This window comes from Syngnathus leptorhynchus, chromosome 22, assembly GCF_054491065.1.
Source record: "Syngnathus leptorhynchus isolate UIUO chromosome 22, UIUO_Slep, whole genome shotgun sequence".
Taxonomy (NCBI): domain Eukaryota; kingdom Metazoa; phylum Chordata; class Actinopteri; order Syngnathiformes; family Syngnathidae; genus Syngnathus; species Syngnathus leptorhynchus.
The window spans coordinates 6624961-6648035 of NC_141216.1; the positions used below are offsets into that span (position 1 = coordinate 6624961).

General features: G+C 46.8%; 5 protein-coding genes across 25 annotated transcripts in view; 3 read left to right on the forward strand and 2 right to left on the reverse strand.

Moving 5' to 3' along the window:
* Nucleotides 1–14523, forward strand: part of LOC147039801 (ankyrin-3-like) — a 42662-nt gene extending 28139 nt beyond the window's left edge. For 8 of the 21 annotated variants that reach the window (XM_085904582.1, XM_085904585.1, XM_085904577.1 and 5 more), the window contains 9 exons: nt 7849–7923; nt 8560–8691; nt 8769–8912; nt 11386–11923; nt 11995–12091; nt 12163–12294; nt 12386–12767; nt 13169–13214; nt 13326–14523. In XM_085904582.1, the coding sequence (XP_085760708.1) occupies nt 7849–7923; nt 8560–8691; nt 8769–8912; nt 11386–11923; nt 11995–12091; nt 12163–12294; nt 12386–12767; nt 13169–13206 (1538 nt within the window). In that variant the 3' untranslated portion in view covers nt 13207–13214; nt 13326–14523. Of the gene's footprint in view, nt 1–7848; nt 7924–8559; nt 8692–8768; nt 8913–9882; nt 11924–11994; nt 12092–12162; nt 12295–12385; nt 12768–13168; nt 13230–13325 lie in introns of those variants that run through there. The other 13 variants (XM_085904579.1, XM_085904584.1, XM_085904586.1 and 10 more) reach the window with 13 other exon arrangements.
* On the forward strand, nt 250–6783 carry LOC147039802 (ankyrin-3-like). Its single transcript, XM_085904571.1, has one exon. It carries the CDS (start codon nt 388–390, stop codon nt 6508–6510), a length of 6123 nt encoding a protein of 2040 aa, XP_085760697.1. The 5' UTR covers nt 250–387; the 3' UTR covers nt 6511–6783.
* Nucleotides 14524–15273: 750 nt separating the features above from the next.
* On the reverse strand, nt 15274–17110 carry g6pc1a.2 (glucose-6-phosphatase catalytic subunit 1a, tandem duplicate 2). Its single transcript, XM_085904322.1, has 5 exons — nt 16837–17110; nt 16664–16773; nt 16474–16591; nt 16136–16251; nt 15274–16069 (listed from the first exon to the last, which is right to left on the reverse strand). The coding sequence occupies exons 1-5, from the start codon at nt 17067–17069 to the stop codon at nt 15564–15566; spliced, it is 1083 nt and encodes a 360-aa protein (XP_085760448.1). The 5' UTR covers nt 17070–17110; the 3' UTR covers nt 15274–15563.
* A 697-nt stretch (nt 17111–17807) lies between these two features.
* g6pc1a.1 (glucose-6-phosphatase catalytic subunit 1a, tandem duplicate 1) lies at nt 17808–20757 on the forward strand. Its single transcript, XM_085903367.1, has 5 exons — nt 17808–18160; nt 18226–18335; nt 18455–18560; nt 18633–18748; nt 18814–20757. The coding sequence occupies exons 1-5, from the start codon at nt 17943–17945 to the stop codon at nt 19305–19307; spliced, it is 1044 nt and encodes a 347-aa protein (XP_085759493.1). The 5' UTR covers nt 17808–17942; the 3' UTR covers nt 19308–20757.
* A 252-nt stretch (nt 20758–21009) lies between these two features.
* Nucleotides 21010–23035, reverse strand: psme3 (proteasome activator subunit 3). Its single transcript, XM_085903368.1, has 10 exons — nt 22880–23035; nt 22467–22499; nt 22323–22385; nt 22086–22190; nt 21959–22007; nt 21768–21886; nt 21557–21693; nt 21436–21490; nt 21255–21341; nt 21010–21195 (listed from the first exon to the last, which is right to left on the reverse strand). Exons 1-10 carry the CDS (start codon nt 22919–22921, stop codon nt 21115–21117), a joined length of 771 nt encoding a protein of 256 aa, XP_085759494.1. The 5' UTR covers nt 22922–23035; the 3' UTR covers nt 21010–21114.
* Between the last annotated feature and the right edge of the window lie 40 nt (nt 23036–23075).

Here is a 23075-nt window from a genome sequence, read left to right on the forward strand (position 1 = left end):
TCAGTGTTTGAGAGATCAACATCTGAAGACCGTTTTGAATGAAATCCGTAAATTCCTAAATATCTTCATAATACTGCTGTTTGTTGTTCCTTTAATAACAGAACTGCTTCACTGACCAACTCTCCCTCCTCTGATCTCTTCTCCTTCTTCCTCCGCATCTTCTTATCTTTTCCCATTTTTCTTGGTTACTTCACATCCTTTTTGATTTCTTTTCCCATTATTTCTCCATCATTAAATTCCGCTGAAGAAACAGCAGTTGAGAGAAGCGCACCAGCCACAAGAGCACTGCCTGCTGGTCACGCTCACAAACCTGTCTTTCCAACCAGACCTTACCCCCCATGGTCAACTGCTCCTCTTACCGCCTCTGGCCAAGCAAAGCTCGGCGGAATGGGCGGTCCCCTCGTCGCTGCCGATTCACCAGCCGGCTCAGCAACTGCTTCTCCATTGAAAACACCTTGGCCCTTCTCCCCAACACCTGCATGTTCTCCAATTGGAGCCAGCATGGGAGCTCCGTCGCAAGCAACCGACCTACCATCCCCCGACATCCTCCCTTCGTCCCCTGTGAGGTCTTACAGGACTATACCATCGCCCATTAAAAGTGTTGTCCAGCAGGGTCAGTATCCTGTCCAGGCTTCCCCCGCCTTTGTGTCTTCTGGAAGTCCATATAAATCCGCGACGGAACCTGCTTCTATCAAAAGTCCTTACACATCAAGAACCTCCCCCGTTCATACCATACCCAACGGTTACGTTCCGGCCAAGTCCACGACCACTCCCGTCTCACCAAAGAAATCGTACAGCACCTACAGTTCGAGTATGCCTTTTAAAATTGACACAGCAAGTCCTGCCTCTGCTAAAAGCCTCTCCACCCTGTCCTCTTTGAAGCCCTCTTCTGATTCAGCCCTATCAACACGAGGAGGGAAAACCTCTTTGTCATCGCTGTCCTCGACCGGAAGGACAACCATTGCATCGTCGGAATTGTCCATGGTGAATGGCAACGTTTCACCGGTCAAATATGCCTCGTCCTCATCTACCCCCTCCTCACCTTCTTCCCGTCTCCTGTCAGAGAGAAGCCTCCAAGAGAGGATTCAAGCCACCACCCAGGCAGCCACGTCTGGCATCAGTGCCGCCATTAATGAAGCCATTGACTCTTATTCCGCAACAGGATACGGCACACTTAAATCACTGTCATCCCCGCTTCGATCTGCTCCAGCAAGTTCTGCTTACAGTTCTCTGAGATCTGCCGCCGCCTCCTCAGTACCTGCAGTGACCTCAAATACAGTGACCGTACCTGTTTACTCGTTGGTTAGCGTCATGCCAGAGACCCCCGTTAAACCGGGGCCAGGCTCTCTCAAAATGGCGCTTCCCAATTCCCTTCGTACCTCCCCCTCTTCCTCCATGTCGTCGTGCGTCACAACCTCTAAAATTAACTCCCAATTGAAATCACCTCCCTACATCACGCCGCCCATCGTTCACAATGCCGCCGCTTCCAACCAGGAGATACTGAAAGATGTAGCAGACATGAAAGAAGACCTAATGAGAATGACAGCCATCTTACAAACAGACACGCAGACGGCTGCCAAAACGGTTCAAACGTCACGCATAAGCACTCCTCGTGAGACCAAGTTAGAGGACGATGAGCCGTACACACTCGTTGAGAAAGTGAAGAAAGATTTAGTGAAGGTGAGCGAGATACTACAAAAGGATATTGTGAATGAAAGTAAAGAGAATGTCGTAGAGGACGACGGGTGGGAGGAATTTTCTGTAGATGAGATCGAGGAGGCCCGAAGAAACGCTCTCTCTGACGAGAGCTCACGTCTACTTAAGCACCAGTCGAACAATGACCTCGATTTAGCTAAAGTGGTCGACTATTTAACGAACGCTATTGGGGCTAGCTCTCTCTCAAAAATGGCAGAATTGAAGAACAGGTACGAGGAGACGAAAGGGGAAGGGGAAGAGAAACAAAAACGCATTCTGAAGCCTTCCATGACTATACAGGAGCACAAACTGAAAATGCCTCCGCCCGTGTCCGGCATGCTCAGGTCACCGTCCGAGAAAGACCTAAGCAAACTAGCCGAGGCTTATCCGGGGGGTGACGCCATTCTCGAGTCCCCAGAGGAGCTGTCTCATGAGCAGGATAAGAGTCCGCTGTCTGACAGCGGTTTTGAGACTAGGAGTGAAAAGACCCCCTCTGCTCCCCAGAGTGCAGAAAGTACAGAAGCCAAGCCTTTATTTACCGATGCTTCCATCCCTCCCAGTGTGTCTGAGACCAGGTTAGAGGATCTTTACGTTCAGAGCATATCAGATGAGCCTCTCTTTGTGGAGGAGCCCGTGTCTGCTCTTGCTTCTGCTGAGTCAGGGGGAGCTTCAGGAAGCTCGGTCGCCCCCATCCAAATGACGGTTCCAGATGAGGACTCGATGAGCATGTGTCTTAAAGAAGAAACACATATTACCACGACAACCAGAATGGTCTATCATAAACCTGACACCGCAGAGGGTATTGAGGAAGGCATGTCAGTGCGAGACATCATGAAAGCCTTCCAGTCTGGTCGGGACCCATCCAAAGAACTGGCAGGCCTGTTTGAGCACAAAGCTAACCAGGACTCGGTCAAAGGCGACGAGCTGTCGCCAAGATTTCTCGACAGGGACAATAAATCCAAACCCAAAGTAGAGCGGATAATTGAGGTACATATTGAGAAAGGTCACTGCACATCAGAGCCCACGGAGGTTTATATCAGGGAAACTAAGAAACATCCGGAGCTTTACGTCTATAAAGGGGAGTCTATAAAGGAACTGCTTGATTATGATGAGAGCCAGCAGGAAGAGGAGGAACTCATTGCTGAAGAATACCTGCCCCATTTTCTGGAAACATCTCGCGTTAATACACCAGTTTCGCAGGAGGAGGACAGTCGGCCGAGCTCTGCTCAATTGATAGCTGACGATTCCTACAAAGCCCTCAAACTGCTGAGTCAGCATTCCATAGAATACTGTGACGATGAGCTATCAGAGGTCAGAGGCGAGTCCTACGGGTTTGCTGAAAAAATGCTCCATTCCGAAAAACTTGACTCATCCTCGAAACGTCATTCAGACGATTCAGAAGATTCTGCAATGAAGACCGACAGGAACCAAACATCTGAGCAGCAAGACAGCCCGAAAAGGGAGTTTGCAGCCAAGTCCTCAAAAGATGGCTCCCCGAAAGCAGGAACATTTTTGCAAAGAGACGACTCACCCCAGTTTGATAAGGTTACAGTGCTCCATTATTCAACTGAACAAGGTAGCCCCAAACATGCAGTCTGGATGAGATTTACTGAGGATAAACACGACAGGAGCAGGGACAAGCTCCTCTATGAGGACAGGGTTGATCAAACTGTGAAAGAAGCGGAAGAAAAACTCTGTGAGGTTTCCCAATTTTTCCGTGATAAAACAGAAAAGCTAAACGATGAACTTCAGTCACCTGAAAGAAAGCCCGTCCGACGAGAACTCAAAGAACCCAGGTCCTGGCCGAGCTCAGCATGCAGCAGCCCTCAAAAAACTAAAGCGGGGGATGAAGCATTCAGTAAAACCAAACTTGGAGATCCTTCCATTGCTAAAACATTTGGTAGAGTTTTACCTGCTGAAAAGAAAAGCTCTAGCTTGCCAAGCAGTCCTCAGAGAAGCCAACAATCTAAGACCTGTGAGTCTGAGCCCTCCTCTCCTTCCCACATTAAATCCACATCCAAAGTTACTTCTGTGAGAATGAAGTTTGAATCTGAGTCTCAGAAACAATCTCAGTCTCGGCCAAGCAAAACACCCCCTCCGGTTCAACCAAAACCTTCCGTAAAGAAATTACAAGAAAGTAAACTCCCAGTTTACCAGTTTTTTACAGATAGAAAAACATCAAAAGTTACTGAAACATCACAGGAGGAAATACTTCAAAATAACAATGGAGACACAGCAGATAGCACCAAAGTAGCTTTGACGTCACCCAAGTCCCCCAAACTGATTTCAAACAGAAACGTCCCTAATGCGTCACCACAAAAAACATTTTCGCAGATAGATAGCGACGCTAACAAAGTCACAACAGACGTTTCGAGAATAGATAGCGACGATGTGATAAATAAAAACTTAAGGAAAAAGTCCGATACTCAAATTCCTATAAAAACCACATTCAATTCTAATGACAATGACCCGCCTAAGAAATATCCGGTAACAAAACCCTCACAGATTCCCACGTTATCTAAAAATAAAAGCCTCGGGGCAAGCGCCACCCAAACAAATGAAAATGTTACATTTGAAATCCTTGATAACGTCCCCAAAGATTCAAATTCCAATAACTTACTCTGTTCCAAAGACATTCTGGAAGAAGTCATAACACCTCCAGCTTCCGCAGCAACCAAAGAAAATTTCAAAGGCATTAAAAGGTTACCTGTTTATGTAAGTCTTCAGGTTGGCCGCCAAGCTGAAAGGGAGGCCAAAGGTGCGCCGCATGCTGTGAAACAAAAGTCGGTTCCTGGACTTGGTCCCCTCAGCCCAGATGATGACGCCCTAGAACAGATATCCTTCATCGATAGCTCGGGAAAAAGCCCCGTTACGCCAGACACCCCCAGCTCTGAGGAGGTCACCTATGACCTCACCGCCAAGACCCCTGATGGCTTTATGGAATTGATGCCAGATAAACCCAGCCCAATCATGGAGGTACCTGAGGAATTGGAACAAGATGACCAAGGAAAAGCCATTATCTCTTTTCAAGAGACCACAACTGAAATTAAAACTAGCATCAGTGCTGACTTTGCTAATGCTAACGTGCAGGAAGCGATAATGACTGATAACTATCCGAGATTAGAAAATAGCTCCATCTTTAATGGATATGATGAGAAAGCTGGACAGGAGACCTCCAAAGACAAAGGTGTTGCATACATTGAATTTCCTCCTCCACCTCCGTTGGACCTCTCAGAAAGTTCTGATCCAGACAGGAAAGGTTCTTGTGCTTCGTCAGAAACTGAGACAGAAATGATGGAGGTGAATTTACTGGACGAACAGGAGAAGCTGCTGATTGAACCAATAATACGTATTCAGCCCCCCTCCCCAGTGCAGCCTGAGGTGGACGATAGTCAGTCCAACGGTGACGATGACGCTGATGAAGAGTCAGTCTTTCACCCGATTCCCTCCAAGAAATTTACTTTCAAAGCTCCTCGGGAAGAGGATCAAAAGAGGAGGGAGAATGAAAACCAGCAAAAACATGACCAAAATGGAAACAACAATGAACCTCTGATTGGAATCGACGGCTCTAACGGTTCCAATGGTTCCAATGGCAACGGGGAGGACTATGAATGTGAACAAAACGGAAACGACCAGTCCATAACGGACTGTTCGCTAGCCACAACAGCTGAATTTTCTCACGACACTGACGCAACAGAGATAGACTCCCTAGATGGGTACGACCTTCAAGATGAGGACGATGGTATGTACGAACAAGCCGACTTGAAATCATTACCCGGTCTGGACAGCAGGCGAGATGTCTGGGCGACGGACTCTTTCAGGCCCTTAGACCGCTCTTTTCCTCCGACTAAACTAGAAGTTATTGAAGAGGAGAAAACCCCAGAAGAATGTCTGAAGGACCAGAAAGACATACCATCAGATGGTGGGAATGGTGTTTCAAAAGACAGCGTTGAAATGAATGGACAGAAACGTTCAGCTAAAGAGGGATTTTCAGATACATACTTTAGCTATAAGTTAGAAGAGGAGTTCAATTCGCCTTTTAAGACTGTTGCAACCAAAGGGTTGGACTTTGACCCCTGGCCGAGTAAAGGCGCTGAAGAAGATATCGTCGACATGGGAGGAACGCAGGCGAGCAACGGCGAGCCAAAGCCTTTCGGACGAGCTGTCGACGAGCAATCTCAGGCCACCACGCCTGACAGCACCCCTGCTCGCACGCCGACGGACGATAGCACGCCGACGAGTGAGCCCAACCCCTTCCCGTTCCACGAGGGAAAGATGTTTGAGATGACGCGCAGTGGTGCGATTGACATGAGCAAGAGGGACATGGTGGAGGAGAGGCTCCAGTTTTTTCAAATCGGTGAGCATTCCTACGCCGCGGGCAAGTACAGGGTCAGGGACACAGAGGTAGACGACAGTGATCAAGACCCCATATGTGTCCCTGTAGTTTTCCCTCAAGTCCCTGTACAGGCGACTACGGTCCCGTTAGAAATACCAAATGCCCCTGGCAGAGACACAACCACCAACACCAAATTCACCACATTCAGAACATCTGATAAAACGACTGAAAGTCATTTTGACTGTCCAAGCACTTTAGATGATTTTAATATCATAGCTTCAGGTTCAATTTCAGATCTTGTAAACTATGCAAATTGTTCTAATTATCTAACAGATTATTTTATAAATGACACAAGTCCTTTGGACAAACTTTTGGACACTTTTAAGGATTTGGGTAGCCCAAATTCCCCCTCTGCGCCTTCTCAAGAAGTGACCGACCAACAAAGACTAAACACCGGTAGCGACCCCCACCTTATTTAAGATCACAGATTGGCAGTTTGGGGTTTCTGGGACTGATATTATCCTTATTTATTCATTTTTACGAATGTAGCATTAAGAAGCACAGAACCTAGAGACATATGCAAGTCCAGACCTTGTACAGAATTGATTTCCTTGATATAGCATCCCAGTAGTGAAAGCCACTTAAGATTCATGTTAACACACAAGCAAGGGACGTAAAGACATACTATCGGTAGGTATGAACCTTACTCTCTGGACCCAACCATTCCCAAGGAAGCTGAACAAAAGTCAGAACCGGGCATCACCTTCCATTGAAGACCTAGAGAACTGCAGGGACACGTCCCTTTCAGAACCATCTAGACGAGCTTCTAGATGTTTCTGCCCTGCACGCACCGCTAGCTCCACCTGCATCGGCACCACTGGCACCACATCCACACCATCTGCTAGCGCCCAGAGAGCTGAGGTTGAGCGTCCAAGCGGGAGGAAGAGTAGGCCGACACTCGAGTGGGAGGAGCAGAAGGATGAAGGGAGTGAGCTTGATCAACCGGTCACGATTCCCGTCACGGCAAACACGACTAGTTTGTAAACTTTTTGTAAACACCTTGTGTATCTTCTTCTCTTATGCATGTAGCTGTTGTGGGTGCTCTTGTCGTGTCAAGTGTAGCGTTCACTTGTTTGTGTCATCCTTGTGTTGTCTGATGAAGCCCTGTACAGGGTGAGTTTGTTCTGTTCTTGATATTTTAGTGGAAGGTGCGGTCTGGAATTAGTGAAAGTCTTTCTTTTAAGTTTTCAGTTCTAGCCTTCTCAATCGAATACAAAGTAGTCAATTTGTCGGATGATTTGTCAGATCGTGACGTGTCGGTTTAAGTCTGCTTGCCTGATCTCGGTGATGTTTGGACTCTTGGGTGCACTACGAAAACAATTCATCGACCCCGACTTGACAATCGGGCGCTTTGCGCGAGTTCAGCCTCCTGATGTCAAGCGCCGGCCGGTAGTTGCTTTCGTCAGCCGGGGGAATGTTGCCTGATGGTTTGTGATGTGAAACTTAACTACTAACAATATGAGCCGACGTTACACCCTAAGTGCTTTTCTGGCCTCATAGATTAGTTTGATGCATGGATTATGCATCATAATAAACATCATGGGGTGTCCACTCTTGAACTGAAAGTGATTGAGAATAGTTTGGCCAGTGAGCTCAAATTAGTCCTCTTATTTTTATCCACCAACACTACAACTAATGACTCACCAGAGCGCCTTTGTGTGTCGTCTCATTCTCAGCATCAGATCTTTTTGTTCAATGAATTCATCCAGCTGCAATTTCTAATTTCTTTTCTTGGTGCTGCACTGCCCTGGTTTTAGGTCCTCAGAGTCCCTGCGAGAGGACGGACCTCCGCATGGCCATTGTCGCTGACCACCTGGGACTCAGCTGGACGGGTGAGTCCACACACGACTCGAGTACTTGTTCTGCGGTGTCGACCGCCACTTAGTGGAGGCTTGGTGAAGTAAAAAAAAAATCGACGTGCTGCAATGGTGTGGTGTCATCATGTGAGGATCTTTACTAGACTTGGGCGGGTCACATTTTATGCACAAGGGCGTTATTAGATTTTTAAATTGTACAGATGAGCCAGGACATTTTCGGATGAAATTCTAATTTACAAAATACATGAAAGAATAGAATAATAAAATGTTAAATCTTTTTTCTTATCATTCATTCTACTTGTCTTCAATTTGGTGTACTTTTCCCACCCTTATTTATAACGTTGACATGAAATCAGTAAAAATGCAACGATGCCACTCATGTTGCACACGAGGCATTCAGGGCGTGGTCTCTGCAGCCCAGCACAAGCCGGACCACCTGCACTGCAGCATCGCCCCCCCCCCCCCCCCCCCCTGTGCATGTGCTCCATTTAGGGCACGCCCGTCTGGCCCGCACTTGTGATCCATTTTTAATGTGCAGTGCTGCAGTCAACAAGTGAACATGGTGTTCTCCCCACCTTGAATTTACTGCCGGTCGTCATTTAAGTCGCCGTCGAGCCGCTCTGCTGAAAGCTTTTGCCGCGTGTGTTTCAGAGCTGGCCCGGGAGCTGGACTTCTCAGTGGAGGAGATCAACTCTATCCGAGTGGAGAACCCAAACTCCCTGACGGCGCAGAGCTTCATGCTGCTAAAAAAATGGGTGCACAGGGACGGTAAAAACGCCACAAGTAAGACAAGGGCGCCATCCGTCATCTGTGTCGTCATGTCACAAGTTCTTAAGATCCATCTGTCCTCTTCTCTCCAGCGGACACTTTAACGGCGGTGCTGAATAAGATCAATCGCTTGGATATTGTGACTTTGCTGGAAGGGCCCATATTTGACTACGGTAACATTTCAGGCACTCGCTGCTTTGCCGATGATAACGCAGTAATCCCGGATCAGTGCGATGGTAAATTGTTGTCCACCCTAGCTCCTACACTCTTTTTTTTTTTTTTTTTACTCTTTTACGGCCTGATTTACTAAAATCTCAAAAACGGCGGGCGCTAAATTGAGTGCTCACGCACTTTTAACAGATAGGGCAAATGGGCCCGGTTAGTTGATCATCTGTTAGTGTGCGCCCGTTTATGCATGTGCAAATCTGTAGTAAATCAGGCCTTTTAGTCTATCCATCGCCTTCTCCTCCTTCACCGCTCCTCACCTGCTCTCTCTGCCTCAGCCGGACACGCCCGAATCGTTTCAGCCAATCACGCCGCCGGGTTCAGTCAGCAAAGTTAAATGTGCATTAAAACTCCACTGCCATGTTTTTTTGGTTAAAAAAAAAAAGACATTGTCTAGTCTGCTCTACTATATCATTTCTACCTGATTAAATAATTGGACCATGGTCATTATTGGCACAGAAAGTGGAACTTTAGTGGCAAGCAAGACAAGAATTGGCACTCGTTCATAATGTTTTCAAATATGAGTTTCAATGTTCACGGTGGTCCCAATTGCATGTTGACGATGATTTGATTTGACAGAAAATGTGTTGATGCATCTTTTTGCTGTGTTTTTTGCTTCTCTGATCGGTGAGCATGACTTGTGTAGACTCACACCAGTTTTAAGTTTTTAATACGGTAAAACCCTCGCCGGTATTTATTTTATTCTGGACGGGGCTTTACTGTATTATTATTTTTGACCAAAGACATCATTATTTTGCTGGCACTCCCCCTTCTACCTTTCTCTCTTCCCCCTGCCGCCGCTTCACTGCCGCCGACAAACCACGCGGATGACACCTTTCAGACATTTTCATGACTCGGCAACTATTGTAGTCTGAAAGGAGTCCCGCGTGGAGGTCGGAAGGTCGTAATGGCGGCAGCGACGAGTTACAAGACTAACTCCTCAGACTAACTCCGACGCCTTTTCCAACACGCGTTGAAAAGGCGTCGCCGTTTTTTTTTTTCCACCTCCTTAGAGTGTGTGAAGACGTCATCTCCTCGCTTCCTCCCAGCTTCATCCTCTCCGAGGCCGGCCCTCCTAATCCTCCTCTTCCTCAGACTAACTCCTGCAAAGAATCCCTGAGTCGGCGCCCTTTCCCCCCATCCTTCCTCCTCCATCCCCCTGTTAGCCTTAAGATAAATTCCCACTCTGCACTCGCAATGCACCGACTGCAGAATTATCTCCACTGGAATAGATGCCACACTGCAAATTGAACACAGCGAGGGTTTTCCTTTATTCCTTCTGATCGGTCCGAGTTATTTCACGGCGCTGGCCAATTATCATGACTGTAAATATGTTAGAATTAGTAAACAAACAACAAAAAAGTAATTGATTCAAAAAAATCTAACTATTGTTTTGAAAATTCTCCTATAAAATTGATTATACATTACAGTCAATCTTGATCACATGATCAAGCCTCCATCCATCACTTCCTGTTTGTTTGCTGTCTTTTCATTCTCATTTTAACATTGCTATTTTTTGTCCATTTTTTTTTTTTTATTTGTGGTGTTTGTGTGCCGCTTAAAATCAGCTCCGAAACCTCTCAGCTCTCCCGTGCTGGCCCCGTGTCCCCAAACGTCTCACGCCGACCTCCCCTCCACTTCGTCTTCCTCTTGCAGTATCCTTCCCACCACCTCTTTGTTCTTCTCTTCCCCTCCTTCTTCTCCTCCCTCTTCGACCCCCACCTCCCCGCCTGTTTACCTCCTCCCCGTCGCGCCAGTCTTGCCCCACCTGGATGAACTCCCGTACTCCCCCGCGCTTCCCTCCTCGCCCTGCAGCCCCCTCGGCTGCTCCCCCACCTTCTCTCGTCCTCCTTCTGCCTTCTCTTTCCCTTCGCCTCCTCCTCCTTTCTCCTCGTCCCTCTCCTACCCTTCGCCTCCTCCCCCTTTCTCCTCCCTCCCTCCTCCTCCACTTCCTCCTCACCCTGCTTCTTCCTCCTCCCCACCATCCCCCCTTCCTCCCGGCGTGCCACCTCACTTCAAGCGTGACCATTCGGTCCCCGAGGTCTACATCTAGAGCCGATTTGCTTATTAACCCAATCCGCCTACTCATCTGAATGCATCAAACCATTGTGTGCAAATTGGGCAACCCCTTTTATTTATTTTAATTTTGGGTCACCGGAAAACTTGTTTCCCATGAAAACACACCTGTTGCATCCTGCCAACAGTTTGGGGGGGGTCACTTGGAAATGTACTTAGTTTTTAAGTTCTTTTTTTTTTTTATCATTCTGAACGATTGTATGTTATTTTATCTTCAGGGGGGAAACGTTTGATTTAAAAAATAAGCACATTTCTAAGCACAAAATGCTTTGTGTGGCTTTTGAACAAGCGCCCCATCATTTCATTACCTCCATCACACTTTCCTCCCTTTTTCCATCCCCATCTTCCGACCCTCCCCGCTCCCCCTCCCTCCACGCTAACCCTGCTGTCCTCCTGCCATCCACGCAGGATACCACCAAATAGATGCGGAGCTGCGAACCCCCCCTGAGCTCAACTGCGCTCCCCCCACCCCGCTGTGCTCCGACGACTTTTTCCGCAAAGGCGGCGATGGCGTAGTAGACTCCCCTAGCAGGCCTAGCGAGCTCCCCCTGGTGGGCAACCCCCCCTTGGTGCGCGTGGAGGACACCAGCGTGGAGGACACCAGCGAGTCGCCCGACAACGACAGGAGGGCGGCCCAGCGGCGAACCATGTTTGAGGGTGCTTACGCCCCCTATGAGAGGCAAGGAGGACGCCTGGCAGAGGAGGAGGAGGATGATGAGGATGAGATGACCCAGGAGAGGCTGCAGAGCCTCCTGGAGGACATCAAACTGGAGGAGGAAGGCCTGGAGGACGAGGAGATGACGGAGGAGAAGGTGCATGCCATCCTGGAGCAAGTACGGCAGGCAGAAAAAGACTTTTGCTCACTTCCAGGCTGGAGAGAAAGCGATGCGGTAGCTGCCGTAGATGAGGCGACGGCGGAGCCCAGCCACGCCGTCGAGGAGGGCAGGTGCGAGCGCTATATGCTAGCTTAGTCCTACTGTAATGCTATACCGCCTATAACGGTACATCCTTCTCCAGTCCTGATAGTCTGGTCGACTCGTTGGAACAACCAGCTCCGAGCAGCAAGAAAGAAGAAGAGGAGCAAGGAGGCGACCGGTCGGCTCGTAGAGTCCAGGTGACAAATCACACCATATCAGGGGGCTCCAAGCGGGGCGCCAATGAATATCTTTAAAATGTCGCTCGTAGTGGGCGCAAAATGTCCAGTGTGAGCATGTCTTTGATGATGATGAAGTGGAGGAAGAGTTGAAAGCAGAAGACTCCAGCTCTGAGGAGACCACTGTAACCACAAGGGTGTTTCGCAGGCGGGTTATACTGAAGGTGTGTGACCTCTGCTGTGTGGACCCTCAGGAGGTCATTGTGTGACCAAGTTTGGGCTTTGTGGTCGAATTTGTGTGTGGCATGATTTCAGCTAGTAAACCAAAGAAATTTGCGTCGGCATGGCAACTGGACGCATCTTTCTGACCCGTACTACCTTCCCACTCGGCTCCTCCAGGGAGAGGAGGCTCGGAATGTTCCCGGAGAGTCGGTGACAGAGGAGCAGTTCACTGACAGCGACGGCAATCTGGTCACTCGAAAAGTAACAGCTTGGTATTTTCACTCCACACGTACAGACGTCCAAGTTTTCACTCTCCCGTCTACTCACGCAGGTGATCAGAAAGGTGGTGCGCCGCGTGGTTGGCTCGGATGCGCTTGGCGAGGAAGCGGGTGCCGTTGTTGCCGTAGCGCCGAGCGGCGGCGCCGTAGTGGGGAAGGGCAAGAGGCGGGGCAAACGTTCCCGGCAGAGCCACAAGGTTGCCGTGTTCGTGACGTAGCTTGTGTGTGCTAGTACTTAACAATATTGGGTTTTGTACAATAATGCATTGTTTGTCATGGCCAGCAGGTGGCGAGAGATTGCAATAAGACATTTGTGACATTTTCCACGAGTGTTTTTATTGTATTGTGTGCGCGTGTGTGTAGAACCGTGTAGATCTTCTTTGTGCTTTTGATGCTAGTAGTGTAGCGCGTTTCTGCAGTGCTGTTGTGCGTTTTCTCTTTGGACTCAACTAACATTAGCAATTGCAAAACGTGAACTTCGATCTTTTTGTTGGCTTACGTCAAGCCTGACCAAAACAACAATACTAACTTTTCTTCTTCTGTTTTTTTTTTTTCTCTGATTGGGCCTCGCCATTTCCTGCTATCCAACCGGGAACAGGGAAAGAAGAGTCACTCGTAACGACAGCGTCTCCCTAAGCACCCTGGTGGGTTGGCTAAAAGTAAATAATAAATATGCCATTGAAGTGATACATACTTAAATTAAGAATTATACAAGTTCTAAGCTGTAATTAACTTTTTTTAATTAACATTTGCAGGTCCGCTGCCAGTGACGTCACCACTCACTCACCCACCACACTCGAGCTTGGAGGGAAAACAAACAAAACGGGTGGCGTCCGGTCATGTACAACAATGGCACGATTTGTTTTTGGTTTCTTTACACCCAAGCAGGACAAAACTTTTTCAGTTTGGCATGAGCGAGCATGTCGACACACCCGAAGAACCTTTTTCCGGGAGAGACCAAAAACGGGACGCTCACAGATGCTCTCATCTTGACCAACGGGACGCCTTACTTGGTCACGTTTCCACCTGGAACCTGACGGTGTGGTGATGAATTCTTTTTTCTTTTTTTTTTCAACACCGGATGAAACAATCGCTTCACAAACTCGTTTATGCACCGATAGGAAGCTTGGACTCGACGAAAAACAAGTGTGTGTGGCAAGGGGACTTCTCTGCTGTGTGTGTGTGTGTGCGTGTGGACTGCATGTGAGGCCACTGTGTTTTTTTTGTTTTTTAATTCATCTTTAATTCTCTCCCCTCGCTTAATCTGAAGCACTGGAACACATTCGGAGCGGCTGCAACAATGAGCACATACTTTGTCTTTGCAATAATGATGATGAGAAAAATAATAATGCAAAGCTTCTTTCTTGCGCTTTTTTTATTATTCGGATTATCCATCCATCCATTTTGCATAGTGCGCTCATTTGGGTAACTGGAGCTTATCAACGCTGACTTTTTGGGGCAAGAGGCGGAGGTACACCCTGGATCAGTCGCCGGGCACATGTCGACAAGTATTCACAGTCATATGGACAATTTTAAGTGTTCAATGAAGCTAACATGCATGGGTTTTTTTTTTTGGGAATGTGGGAGGAAGGACATGCAAACTTCAGAACTGTGAGGCAGTCATGCTTACCACATGCTGCCCGACATGAATTCATTTTTATTTAACTAACACGAAAAGAGATAATCACATTTTTATCTGCATACTTCAAATGTACGTCTTTTTACTGGTACTTTAACACGGTTTAAAAAAAACAAAACAAAACAATCATCTTTACGTTCCTGCGTGAAGTTTTTATTGTTATTGTTTTTTTTTTTAAACTGCATTCGAAAAGCATCTTTAACCTTCCCTGATGATTGATAAATCGACATGTATGACACCATCACCAACATAGCCTACACTGGATGATCCCGAGACATTATTTAAGCAGAACAAAAATAAATTGTGTTCAAAATGGAAACCTCTGTTGATGATGTGTTTATGCTCATTTTGCTATTCATCTAGATTCTGTCCATCAACCTGACCTATATTTATGTATATAATATAAATTTAGAAAAAAACAGGTAAGTCTTAATATGACTGAAAGAGGCAGTGGGATTTTTGGCCCGTTATGTCGCCGTCTAGTGGACAGAACTGGTAATTTTAGCCTTCGACTACCGCGGGGAGAGTACAAATGTTTCCAAAAATAAATGGAGATGATTACCTTGATGATGAAAAAAAGTTCATGCGGAGTGTCTCATGGATGAGGTCATCAACTTGAAGGTGAATTAGTTGAAATGAGAGAAATCCACCTATAAAATATGTCCGTGCTATATTAACAATATAATTATTGCATTTTCCCAACAGGTAGAGAATGACAGAGCACTGTGCTAAAAGTGTGATGTGGACGACAAATGATCCAAGGTGGATCTAGTAGTCATGAGACTGTCTGAGAAAATAACTGCCGCAAGTAAGTGAAGAAAATATAGAATATTGATGATATGACATATCTATCAATCTTCTATCCATCGGTGATTAAATATTAACCTGCGTTTGACCAATGTGCACAAACGTGCCATGTGTTTGTCGGTCATTTGGCAAAGCTACGAGTGAGTAAATATTGAGTGTCTGAAAAATGCACGGTGACGTACGCGCTGATGTCATTGCAAGAATTCAGGGCTAAAGGTCAGGGATGTTCTGGTGGTGTACAGACCTGCATTCAGGTGTTGTTTTCAATATTTTATTAAGAAGAATTAAAAATACTCTGAAATATTCAAAAATACAGCAATATTACATATAGCATATTTAGCTACTAAGCTCTTGTATGTGCCTCAAAGCATCATGGGAAGTGTCACCTGCACACGTTCAAATGATCATTTCCTGTTCTTGTCGGCTTCGCTTGGCAATCTTTTTTTTTTTTTTTAAATAATTGCAGTTAGCACCAAGTCTTTACACAGTAAAAGGTCAGCCTGTGCTTTCTGTTTCGGAAAGTCTTTTTTTTTTTTTAGCAATTGGCTCACATGGCCTTTTTGCTGTGCAGGCCCAGTGCGCTGTTGACTAGGTAGGGAATGATGCTGACAGTCGCCATGGGCACAGTGGCGCTCTTACAGAAGGAGAGCAGGTAGAAGAGGGCGGCGGTGTGCGTGGGGGGCTTGAAGGAGTCAAAGAGGTGCAGCAGTAGCAGGGAGCTGACAATACAACCGGCCCGGGACACAGAACTGCTGCTACTGCGCTTGGTTTCGGTGTACAGCGGCGAATGCAGGCCCAAGCCCAGGCCGAAGAGCGTGCCCATGTTGCGCAAGAGGCTAGCAAACGGGGTGCTGTCTAGGTGGACCCACTCAGCTCTGGAGCACCATTTCTGGGCCTTCTCGAGCGTCCACAAGAGGTCTACGCCCACAAGTCTGAGAAGCAGGTAGAAGCCAACGGCGAAGGAGGTCAGGAAAAGTGTGGTGTAGAAGTATTTCTTCATGCTGGCGCTGTAGATCCACTGTGTTCTGTTGAAGGCCTCCGCCACAATCATACCTGGATGGAGAGACCAAGTGAGGTTGAGTGAAGGTGAAGAAGAGGATTTCATGACCTGAGCCATACCTGAAATGACTCCGGCAATGACCTGGTGGGGGAAGTGGGCGGCGATGAAGACCCTAGACAGACAGACGCACACTTGGACTCCCCAGAAAATGGTCCAAAGGATGACCTTCAGGAAGCTACCACAAGAGAACATCAAGATCATGTCAGTAAAGGATGCTTTACTTTCTGTAGGAACAATTAACCCCATCACTGTTGACTTATCGGGACGACTTCAGTCGCCTGGATGTCAGACGGTTTGATACCCAAAGAGTCAATGATCAACCACGTGTTGGAACAGAGTGTTCAGTGATAAGCGCAGGCTAGAAAACTGTAAACAAAGTGTAGGGTTTAGGATTCACCTATTGTTGGAGGACTTCCTGCCACCGTGTTTCTTCTTACGAGCCGTGATGGCGAGGATGGACGTCACCAATGTGTAGTAGACGTCTGCTGCTCCCATAGCATGACCGGAAGGGCTTCCTGGATAGCCAAAAGAAAAGTTAGTCTGTACGGTGACCCTCGTACCAAGTGCCAGTTTGGAGTTTTTCGTACCCGGTCCGGTCTCGCAGGTCATGGGGTACTGCTGAATCTCAGGGCGAAGGCTGTTGGTGTAATACGGTGTCTCGTGGACCCACCAGTAGGGCCTCTCCCCAAACAGAATCCTAAAAAGGAAAACATGCACTTAGTCATTCAAATTCTCTTTAATGGGATTCCTCCCACCTCACCATTTGAACACCAAGTTGAGCCAATCCCCGATAACAGCCACCCAGATGAGCTTAATGCCCACCGAGGGGCGCAGGTGGAACCAGAGGGGGAAGAAGATGAAGAAAGTGTTCCTGAGGTCTGCTGCCCATGACACCCAAAGGAACAAGCCTTGAGCATCTTGGTAGTTGGTCTGCAGGTAGCGGGTGCTGCTAACCCCAAAGTCCTGCATTGCGTCCATGATGGCGTGAAGCATCGTTAGGGACGACGAGTCACTCTTGAGTGTCGGCGGCGGTGACACAGCTGCTTGTTTTTATAGCCGGGGGGAGACCACCACCTAGACGCATGCTCATGTTGATCTTTGGACCTTGCACATGTGTAATAAAACACTGTGAGTCGGGAAAGTCTGGCAGCGCTGGCACACAAACACTGGGTTGGGGGGAAAAACCCACGGCGTCAAAGACAGACTGTAAATTTACCAGAGGTGGCACAATGAATGTATGTCGCTGAAATGACCCCGGTGAGTCATGTAGACTGTATATTGTTTCACATTTGACCTCATATTCTCCCTTCCTCAAGAACCTGCCAGTTATGTAATTGTCTTTTGATGAGCTGGAGAAAATATCTTACTGCTCTCGATGTTGTCTACTTGGAGATTGCATAAGGCCATCAATGATTGCATGATGGTGCTTAAGTAGATAAAGTCCGATAAAACGGATGCTGCTGATTGGTAACTTGGAAATAAGTGATAGAAAGGACATCCTCGCAATCAGGTCAGAAGGACAGCATCAGCATCATCCGCACAAGACAACAAGGATACAAAGAAACTTGGCGTCACTCACTAAGATGAGAAAATGTTTTCTAGGAAATCCATGTGCGTCGGCCACCGAGTTCTAGAATTATGGATTCCAGCAGAGGAGGTCTAGGGGGGGGGGGGGGGGGAGTGCACCGAGTTAAGGAACCTATCTGGACTGTTCAAAAGACAAACAAGCCTGTTAGCCTTGAGTAAAGTCCAATGGGGATCTCACACTCACAAACCTAATAGAGGCGACGGAGCTGCACGGTGTCCCGACTGACCACTGAAAAGAAGACCCTAGAGCCCAAACCTTTCGGGGAAAAGTCTGGTGTCATGGATCTGGTACACAGCTGGGGGGTCGAGCTGGTACTGCACCTGCAGACCAAATACGGCGGCTACAAAGGCCTTTTCAGTTTTGCTTCCACCGTAGCTGACCTGCACACTACCTTCTTCTTTTTCTTCCCTATCTGGTTCCATCTGCGGCGGGACATGGCCGTCCGGCTCATCTGGGTGGCTGTCATCGGTGATTGGATCAACCTGGTCCTTAAATGGTAATGGTGAGATAAGAAGTTGAGCAAGAATTGTTTTGGTTTCAAAAAAATGTTTTCTATGACAGGGTTCTTTTTGGAGAGAGACCATATTGGTGGGTTCATGAGACTGACTTCTATGGGGCAAAAGGGGCCCCTTTGCTGCAACAGTTTCCAATTACATGTGAAACTGGACCAGGTAGACCTTCTCATTGTGATCTGGTTAACCTCATCCATGATTGTATCATGTTTGACTTGCTTCCAAAGTTCAGTCAAGTCAATACAAATTTCTTTCAATGTAAAACTGCTCGATTGCAGGAAGTCCCTCTGGTCACGCAATGGGTGCCGCGGGCGTCTGGTATGTCATGGTGACGGCCATACTCAACGTCGCGGCGAAGAAACAATGTCTACCGTCACTATACAAGTGAGTGATGGCAATATGGTCGTTGGCTTATTAGACGTCGGCTGTTGGTACCCCCCCTGTCCTTTCTGGCAGATTCCTGCGTTTGGTTCTCTGGGTGCTCATGGGCCTGGTGGTGTTGGTAGTTTGCATGTCCAGGGTCTATATGGCAGCCCACTTCCCGCACCAGGTCCTTGCCGGGCTCGTCACAGGTTAGTCGGGCTTATTGGTATAATTCGGAAGAATCTGAAAGTTGACTGGCCTTGTAATTTGTTAGGCCTTATGGTGGCCGAGGTCATGTCAAAGGTGAAATGGATCTACAGTGCCAGGTTCAGGACGTACGCCATCACCACATTCTTCTTGACCTTCTTCGCTGTGGGCTTCTACCTGCTGCTTAAAGCTCTTGGTGTGGACCTTCTGTGGACCATAGAGAAGGCCCAAAGGTGGTGCACCAAGGCTGAATGGGTACACATGGACAGCACGCCATTTGCCAGCCTCCTACGAAACATGGGCAGCCTTTTGGGTCTTGGACTGGGCCTGCACTCGCTGCCTCCGCTCGGCACCTCAGGTGCTTTCAAGACTGGGTGCGTTATCGTCTCTCTAGGGCTGCTTGGGCTTTTGGACTCGTGGACATTTTCCTCTGAGAACCTTGTGGCTTTCTACTGCTTGTCCTTCGGTAAGAGCGCAGTTGCACTTTTAATACCGACCGCGTTGGTCCCACGGGCGCTCCGCTGGATCATCACAAAAGGTGCAAGAGGTAAAAAGTTGTGATCAGTGGGATTGATTTTTGTGCTGAATTGTGACCTGGGACCTTTTGGCTAATGCTAGTGTGTTAGCATGGGAACGAAATGTAGTCCAGTTTCGTTGTTTTGCTAGGCGTTATTGTTATAGTTTGGATTTAAAGTACAAGCTAGGCATGAGCTAATTGGCTATATCCTAAGATCTTCATTATATTTAGAGAATCTCAAATAGTCAGGGGCGGGCAGAGGGAGGGACCAATGGGGCGACGGGACTAACGGGGTGGCGGGATCAATGGCCCCCAGGAGCTTAATGCTCAAAAATATAAATACCAGTAGTCAAGTTAGCTCCACGCTTTGCTATTTCATTTGTTTCCTATCTTAAGCTTCCTTTTGTATTGACTTTTGGATTCTTTAAGTGTATAGAACAACTCAAATATATTCAGTGTCCTTGTTCTATTTTTGCTCCCCAGCTTTTTTTTAGCTCGCCAGTCACTGTTTGGATTAAAAAAAAAATCATTAGCTTACTAATGAGAGCTACCCGTAATAGCACATTGTTTTTTTTCCACGGGACACTTTGCACTGATACTGATTAATTGTGCGCATTAAACATTAACCCAAGCATGCGTCGCTCACTCGGCCGGCCAACATAGTGACACTGCCTCCACCATACGGCTACGTGGGGTCATGAAGCACAGGGTGTCTTAAATGAAGTGAATTAAATGTGTCAGATTCATCATTTTATTGTCAATTTCTATTTAAGTTATTAATCTGTTTCAGGTGACTCCTCCATTTGAAATCTGCAGAATCTTTTTTTTGTGTTCGCTAACGCTAATTACAATGAAAAAAATTAAAGTAGCATAGTTTATGCTACATGTTGTACAAGGTTCGAGGAAAGCATCACGTGTATGACATAATAACCTTGTGACATTCCGCCGCCGGCGAATCCCGAGCCTTTTTTGCGGCTGTCTTATCTGCGAGCCATGTCGTAATAGTCACGTCAACATATACCAAGACTGCAATGAAAGAAAGGCGGCAAAGAATGACCAGTGAGCGTTAGCAAGGTTGCGCAACAGCAACTTGTTTTTGCCAGGCGTGCGCATGGCTTGTTTTCACATGTTATCTTATCTCGGGGGGGGGGGGACGTGTATTAAATGTGCTTTTAATCAATTGACATCGTCACAAGTGCATGGATAAGAGCTGATGTAGAAAGTCTGAGTCGAATTATCACTATAAATTGATTATTCACCAAGGCATAGCATAAGAAAAACAAGAATCTTAAAATAAATGTGTTTTTAGAAAAAATGTATTTTATTGAGGGGAAAATGGTGTCATGTGATGAGAACAATTATTTTTAGGGTGTTAACTTCATGTTCTTTTAAGTCCTTTAACTTGTCTACGCCACACTGGCACCTACAGGCCAAAGCCTGTACCGCAACGCGAAGCAGATGGAAATAAAATCCCACATTACTTAAAACAAAAAAGATTCAATAAGATCAATGTTTTAATGAGGTGAATTTTTTTCATGAACCTAAAAGCTGACTGTACGACACAATATTCCTTGTTAGCCAGTGTTCAAACAAAGAACAAAAGTTGCTCTGGAACCTTCATGTAAGCGCTACAAATCAAACCACTCCAACCTTCTCAAATTAAAAAAGGTGCGCTCGTGTCGAATGAGACTTCCCGAGCATTTGAGCTCGTTAAAACTGGGGCAAAAGAAGTCTCTTACGTTTAAAAAAAAAAAAAAAAAAAAAAAAGGTGTGGCGTCCATCTGTGTATGTACGGGCTTTGCTTGATTGTATTGAAATGACGAAAGGTGCGTGCTTGCAATTTGGCAGCGCTCAGTACAAAGCTTCGGCGTTACTGCTCCGAGGCCTCTTGATCTTTTCGATATTCTTCAGAATCATGTCGTGTAACGCCACCTGCAAAACAAACGAGGTGTGAGCATCCTAAAATTTCCAGCCATACCGAGAAGACGTACGTATTGATTTCGGAGCTCCGATACGATGATCTTCAGACTGATGTATTCCTTTTCGTCAATCTCAGTTACCGTGCGCCGATAGTCCTCCTGGAAAATAATAACACAATGAGCATATTTCTTATTCTTATTATTACGCTCGTCTGAACTAAAATGACTTTCACTGATTTACAAATAGACTCACCACATGAGGATATTTCGCTATTTTGGAAACCAGCTTCGCTCGAGTGATGTAGTATCTGCAACGAGATGAGACAAACGTGTTAAGGATGCTAAAAGAATTCATGGGTAGTGACTAGACCGACCTGGATATCTGGTCGAGGTAAGAGGCCGCCTCCCCTTCCACCGTCCTCAGTTCGGCCACAGTCTCCTCCTGGATCGACACCCCAAAGTTGTTGCCGTCTTCTATCCTTGGAATGAGAAGCTGCACCCACATTTTGACCTGCGTGGGACGAGAATGTGAAGCTCGCTGACCCCTTAAGTACCTGCCTTTTTTTTTTTTCCATTGACGCTCACCGTGTTGCATTTTTCGATGAGCGTTCGGATCTCCGGTTTGACTTTTTCAATGAGATCCACCAGGTTGCCGTTGCTCTTCATCATTCCGCCTGGCATGACAAAGACCTTGGTGCCGGTCACTGGAAAGGAGAAGTGGAATTAAGTGGCGAGCCATTTTTCTCCACACAAGTTGGTCGCCGTGTGGAACTCACCCTTGTCCTCCACGTCTCCGTCATCCAGCTTTCTCTTTTTGGCATTTTGCTGAAACGGCACGGATGTGAGAAAGGTCAACAACAAGTTCGTCACTGGTGATGATGTCACAGTTTGTTGGAGGCTCACCGAATCGAGTCCATCGTGGAGGTTGGAGAGCAGGATGGGGTCGGGCACTGTCAGGTTGATGTCTGAGTGGATCTCCTTCAGCTCGACAATGTTTATGATTGGCTCCTGCACGCAAAAACAAAAAGATCCAGTCAAATCACAAGAAGAATCTGATGGCTTCCATGCCATCCGTAAACATTGACCAGTGTTAGTTTGGATTTTAAAAAACGGACAAAAGTTTAATATATATATACTGACCTTGAGGAATTGATCAAGCTCCAGTAACTTTTTGGGGAAAAAGTTTGCAACTAGGTTTTCCGCCTAATGAAAAGAAAAGAATGTTGTCACAACCGGAATAAAACAAGTTTCTGCTGGTTAATGCTCCGGTGCATTCATACTTACCTCTGCAGTGATACGTTCTCTGAATGCATCAACCTGAAGACATAAAAAAAAAAAAGTATTTTTTACTGATCTTATAGGACGGTAGAAAAGATGACCCATTCATGTCCCCTACGTCTGCTCCATGAGGCTAACCCGGTAGCTCCTATCCAAGAGGGCCTTTTTCTCCACATGCGTTCCTAACCATTAATTACACTTCCAAACCGGTGAGTGTCGTAAAAATCTCTAGATCACGTTAGGCGCTTTGCTGGTGAAATAATGATAAATCTTTAGAAGCGTTGACGGCTGTGTTGGAGTGAACGGGAAACAAGCCGGCTAGCATGGCCCGATCATTCACATCATGCTAGTAAAAATGAAGCTAACGCGCAATAGCAAACTTCAAGCTTCAGGTGGACTATCTGCAGGCGAGATCGTACCTTAGTTTTAATTTCATTATCCACTTTGAGCAGTGAAGACATTTTATGCTGTCGGATAGGCGATGAGCGATCGTCCCAACAGCATTAAATGGACTTGGAGGGGGGGAAAACGTGTGGCTTTACTGCTTGCCAGCCACACTTGGTGAGCGTACTGATGACGACATTAGAGCGCGACAATCCTGAGGAGGAGGAGGAG